Raw genomic sequence first — 6,070 nt, 5'->3', positions numbered from 1 at the left:
TTTTTATAAAAAATGCCCCCGTCAAATGGAACATAGCCTGAGGGAATTTGAAAACTGTTTGACTTGCAAAAGTATCTTTGCTCAATTCCTGGCTCAAATAAGTTAATTACGTAGTAAACAACCTCCAAGAATTATTACATGCTTTTATCTGAAAAATATTTCAATATTCTAATTTTTGGGAATTGTTTTTTTTTCTATTTTTGGTCCAATACTGTTATTTTGAAAAATTCAAGCAAAATGTTTGTTGCTGGGACATATAGAAAATACCAATACCTTATTCATACCCTCAGTTTTAGTGTATTTCTTGCAGTAAAAAAGTTTGATAAAAAAGGCCCCAGGCAAATGGAACATAGCCTGAGGGATTTTGAAAACAGTTTGACTTGCAGGAAACTCTTTGCTCAATTTCTGGTCCAGATATTTCAATTACATATTAAACAACCTCAAAGGATTGATGCAGGCCCCTATCTGAAAAATAATTCAATATTCTAAATTTTGGGAAATATTTTTTACTTTTGGACCAACACTTGTCATTTTGAAAAATTCCAGGAAAATGTTTGATGCTGCAACATAAAGTAGAAAATACCAATACATTATTCATACCTTCAGATTTTCTGTATATCTTGCAGTAGAAAAGTTTGATAAATAATGCCCCAGGGAAATGGAAAATAGCCTGAGGGAATTTGAAAACGGTTTGACTTTCAAATATATCTTTGCTCAATTTCTGGCCCACATAACTTAATTCTATAAACTATAGTTTACAACTGATAAACCTAGTTTATCGACTGTGAAACTATGTTTAGCTCATTTTTGTGAATTTGGCATGCCAAAGTAATGGACTTTTGAGCTTGCATTGATGCTGTTTATTATCTCCATATATTTCATACATTTTTTTTAATTATTTCAATGGTAATTATTTTTCATGTACATTCACATGAAAACATTAGGCAATTTTTCTTTGAACATATATTTTAAAAGGGTATATTTACAAAAATAACATAAGATTAAAAATATTGAATTTATTTATTTTCCTAAACTATTCTGGATATATCCAATCAAGGGCTTTCATTGTAACTTCATAACCCAGGAAACATGCCTGCAATAAACAAAAATAATCTTGACTGAATCATTTGAAAAGGTTGTGCCAATGCAAAATGAACTTTGCTATTTTCATAATTTTAAACAAACCAGAAGTCTCTGTTGAGACTGAAGCTCTACTGGTTTGTACTTATAGCAAAGGAAGAGAAAAGTACTTAAGCAGTTGGGAATTGAAATTTACAACAGCAATAAATAGAATAATGATCCTTGATTAAGTCTTCTTAGTGTAGTCTACTTGCATGCCACATTATATTATAATCAGACAAAAACTGTATTTGGAGTAGCATTTTGAGAGCATTTAACAGAATTTTCTATTTTTAGTAACCAAGGCAATAATGTTCATCAAAGTCAAAAAGCGATACACAGAATTGTGTATCTTAGTGTAGTCTACTTGTGTGCCAAGTTATATTGAAATCAGACAAAAACTGTATTTGGATAGCATTTTGAGAGTATTTAACACAAATTTCTATTTTTAGTAACCACATGAACCAAGGCAATAATGTTCATTGAAATCAAAAACCGATATACAGAACTATGTATCTTAGTGTTGTCTACTTGGTGCCAAGTTATACTGAAATCAGACCAAAACTGTAGGAGGAGTAGCACTTTGAAAAATTGTTTACAGACAGACAGACGGCCGGACGCCAGACGCATTACTCTGCATAAGCTCTTCTGGTCTCTGACCAGTAGAGCTAAAAACCTAAGATGCATTAACTGACAAAGTTTGATGATTCTAAGCCAATAAGTACCTTAGATAATTAAAAGTAGGGCATTGTAACTTACTTTTTGGTTGACATTCTCCGAAAACCCATGATGCCTCAACTGAGAAAGTTTAACAATTCTAGGCCAAGTAAATATAGCCATTAAATTCAAAACTAGGTCACAGTGACCTACTTGTTGCTCGACATTCTCCGAAAACCCAAGTTGCATCAACTGACAAAGTTTGATGATTCTAAGCCAATATACACCTAAGATACTTAAATATTACCATAAAATGTCAAAAGTAGGTCACCATGACCTACCTTTTGGTTGAAATTTTTCAAAGACCCAAAATGCATTAACTGACAAAGTTTGATGATCAAAGGTTTGAAAGTGTTCGAAATATGCCTTTTAAACAATTTGAAAACAAATGCCTGCAAAATTCAAAAAGTAGGTCACAGTGAACCACTTTTTTCATGAATATGTTTTAAGGCCCCAAGATGCATCAACTTACAAGATTTGGTGATTCTAAACCTCTCAGTGTCTGAAATAATGGGATTAAATGTTTTAGAAAAGAAACTTTTAAGCTGACATTTGAGGAACCAACTTGGCAAGATGCATCAACTGACAAAGTTTGATGATCATACGCCTTAATGTGTCCAAAATATGCCTCCACATCAATTTGAAAATGAAAGCCTGTAAAATTTAAAAAGTAGGTCACCCTGACCTACTTTTGTGTTAGCATGATGTGAAGTCCTAAGATGCATAAACTTACAAGAATTGATGATCCTAGTCTTTATAGTAAGCAAAATAACATTTTATTAAGTGTAAATTTTGGTCAACTTTGAAGTGACCTTGAGACCACACCCTTTGCCCAAGGGTCATGCCTTGAACAATTTCTAATCTTCAACATATTCTGACCCTTGTATGTAAGTTTGGTGAAAATCTGCCTGGTGGTTCTGGAGAATAAGATTTTTTTAGCAACCAGTACTTTTGGTTTTATTTTCTTGATTATCTCCCGTTATTTTAGGGTCCCATCACTAGTTTTGATATAAATGGTAGCCCTTGGGCCAGGTACCCCGTGACAAATTTGACAATGATTGGCCAAAGGGTTCTTGAGTTATGGTCCATATTCTAAAAAGTTTACGCACACCGCATGACACACACCGCACAAATTGCCATAGCATTAGCTCTTTGAGCCTTTGGCACAGAAGAGCTAAAAAGGGTTAAATGATGTCGTTGAATATACTCCTCGAGAATTTACCACTTTCTTTATTATTTCAATATACATGTACATAAGTCTGTAACATTTAGTTTATAATTTTTTCAACTTCACCTTTAAATTATCACTATTTCACAATGAAAATGTTAATAAATAGAGAAATATACATTTAAGAAACTTTAAAATACAACTAGAAAAAAATAATTTCTAACTAATTCCAAAGGGTAATTTAGTAATGACATTCCAATTATCAATGACGTTATATGACATTATTCAACGTTTTACGGTGTTATCTAATTTAGCTTTGCATTTTTTTCATTTGGAATTTTAAGTAGAATTTAAAAGGTATATATTAATAAAAAGTTTGGTATCAAAATATTCAGAAAAACTAGCTCTTTCAGAAAAACCAATATTCGAAAATTTGGTCATGTTCAAGGTCCCTTTTTGCTTGACGCAACTCAAATATAATTAAAGATTCACTCGCAAATCTGTTCAAAAAGCTTCAAAATATAATATTAATTCTAATTCACTTTAAAACATGGTATCGTAAATATGGGTAACATAAATTTCGGTAAAGTAATTATTTTTCTGAGCTTTATTGTATACAGTTATGGAATGGGTACGAGGGAAATAGCAAATTTATGGTTCCCCGAGGGAGGAAATAGTTTCCTGCCGAGGGGAACCATAAATTTGCTATTTCCCTCATACCCATTCTATAACTGTTTTATTTATACCAAAACAATCATAGGCGATTTAATTGTTTTACCAGATATTCCGACATTTAAAAAAACCCACTGTAGATGCATGATTACAAATGCATGCGGTTTAACACATTGTATGATAAGTAATGCATCATGTCCTAAAACAATAAAATTGTTTTTAAAAAGTATTTTCACTGACATTTCGAAGAATTATCGTTGTCTCCATTTTACTAGAATTCAAGTTTAACACATTGTATGATAAGTAATGCATCGTGTCCTAAAACAATAAAATTGTTTTTAAAAAGTATTTTCACTGACATTTCGAAGAATTATCGTTGTCTCCATTTTGCTAGAATTCAAGTATGATTTTGACATTGCACGTCGAAATGTTTTGACGTCATAGAAACATTGCTAATAACATGACGTCACAGACTCGAGATGCCTTGAACGCTCCGCCCTCTGAACACTTTGATTGGTTAAAATTACTAATAAATATTCATGAGGGAGTAGTCCCAGGGAGTAGCTCTGATTTTCCAGGGAGTAGTCTTCAGCTGAGGGCAGTAGTCTCTTCTCGGGGAAATAGACAGTTTTATGGTATTAATTTTATACAGAGTAATTACAGTAGAGGTATAATAATATCTTTTAATGTTGTTGTTGTTTAATTATTCCACTGTTAATTAAAGGCATAATTCTAGTGCTTAAGAATAAGGCAATTGGAGCCAAGGGAAACAGCGTTGTTCTCTTACCAAATTTGTGAATAAATACTCTTGTGTAACTATTGATGAATTTTTTAACCACTGGACTTAAAAGAAAATGGGGACTATATTTGATAAATACAGATAAACAGTGTCTTTTTAACCATTCCATATAATAGAAAAAATTTAATGTTCATGATGTTAAAAAGTTACAACTTAATCCTATTGAGTCATTTCAGCAAACCCTCAAGTCCTTTTAAGTTTCCAAATGGGAAAAGTAAGAGTTTTGCTTGACATCAAAATTTGATAAATATATAATTTTTAAAATTTGTGACACACATATGTGTGAAGGGTGATATATTCAGATAATATCTGAGCTCAAATGTATGACAATCTTACTTAAGAAATAGATCTGTATATGATTTTAAACTTCTTTTCAGATTATAATAAAAAATAGACAATGATCGGCAACAGTAACGTAAATATGGATTTCTGTTATTAAATGAAATTTTCTCCTAAGACAATTGTTCAAGTTACAACAAACAATTGCTGTATTTTAATCTAAAATGACAAAAAAGTGAGCAAGCTCACATACCCCACATTCCCCAAAAACTCAGAGTGCTGAGAATCCCCCAAAAATAAAGGAATCAGAATTTACTGATGCACCTACATATTGTCCTAAATGTCTGCAAACTTTGACAAAATTCTGTGCAACAGTTTATGAGGAGTTACACTGACAAACTGTTCATCTCTATATTCAAGATATGGCCAAAAATCTAAATTGAAAAATGCCAAAACAAGCAATCTAACACAAAAAATACTTTAGATAATGAGGGTAAGAAAAAAGTTGAAATAACAAATACCGTATAATCCCTATTAACCGCCCCTACCCCTATAAGCGCCCCCTTACATCTTTTTCAATTGTCAGGAAATAAGGGCCCCCTGTACAGTGATTAAAATCAACAAGAATCGTTTCAAAATATTGAAGACAGTGAAAATGAAACTTGTCTATTATCCAATTTCTCAGTGGAAAATGAATAATTTAGCATAATTTGGATGGATTATCTTCACTTTAAGTAAAGTTAGACATTATTTTAGTGGTTCCTTGTATTTATTATTTTTTTTCAAAAGATTTTTTGAAGTTAAAATATGACATTAAATATCATAAAGAGAATACCAAAATAACCACCCCATTTTTGCAATGTTCTAAATGCTCGGGGCAGTTGATAGGGATTATAGGTATAACTGGATAGGATCAATCTACCATATCAAAGTTTTTGAAATGGTATGCAGCACAGAAAAGTATTGAAGATGACCCACGAAGCGGACAACCTAAAATGACTGTTCAGTCAGAAAGGATTTTAAACAAGAGGCCCAGGGGCCACAGCGCTCACCTGAGCACATCGGGCTTGAATTTACTCCCCCCCCCTTCCAGGCGTTCATCATTTGACCAAACTAGAATCTACACTACCTGAGGATGATTCCATATAAATACCCCGAGTATCACTAATCATAGCTTTGAAGTACTTGAAAAGAAGATTTTAAAAGGTTTCCCTATATATCCGTATGTAAAACTTGGGTCGGCCATTTTGGCCCCACCCTATCCCCAGGGCCGGGGGTCATGATTTGAAAAAACTTGAATCTACACTACCTGAGGA

At 32.6% G+C, this 6,070-nt stretch overlaps 1 protein-coding gene across 2 annotated transcripts in view; it reads right to left on the bottom strand.

Annotated features, from left to right (window-relative positions):
* Window positions 1-1,006: 1,006 nt before the first annotated feature.
* Window positions 1,007-6,070, bottom strand: part of LOC134280031 (mitochondrial carnitine/acylcarnitine carrier protein-like) — a 172,479-nt gene continuing 167,415 nt past the window's right edge. For both annotated transcript variants that reach the window (XM_062762462.1, XM_062762463.1), the window contains one exon: window positions 1,007-1,093. In XM_062762462.1, coding sequence (XP_062618446.1) covers window positions 1,034-1,093 — 60 coding nt within the window. In that variant the 3' untranslated portion in view covers window positions 1,007-1,033. The remainder of the gene's footprint in view (window positions 1,094-6,070) is intronic.

The sequence above is a fragment of the Saccostrea cucullata genome, unplaced genomic scaffold, assembly GCF_032062105.1.
Source record: "Saccostrea cucullata isolate Sc308-1 unplaced genomic scaffold, CSIRO_AGI_Scuc_v1 ctg1725, whole genome shotgun sequence".
Taxonomy (NCBI): Eukaryota; Metazoa; Mollusca; class Bivalvia; order Ostreida; family Ostreidae; genus Saccostrea; species Saccostrea cuccullata.
Note: the sequence above shows the minus strand (reverse complement) of the source record. Positions and strands in the feature narration are given on the sequence as shown.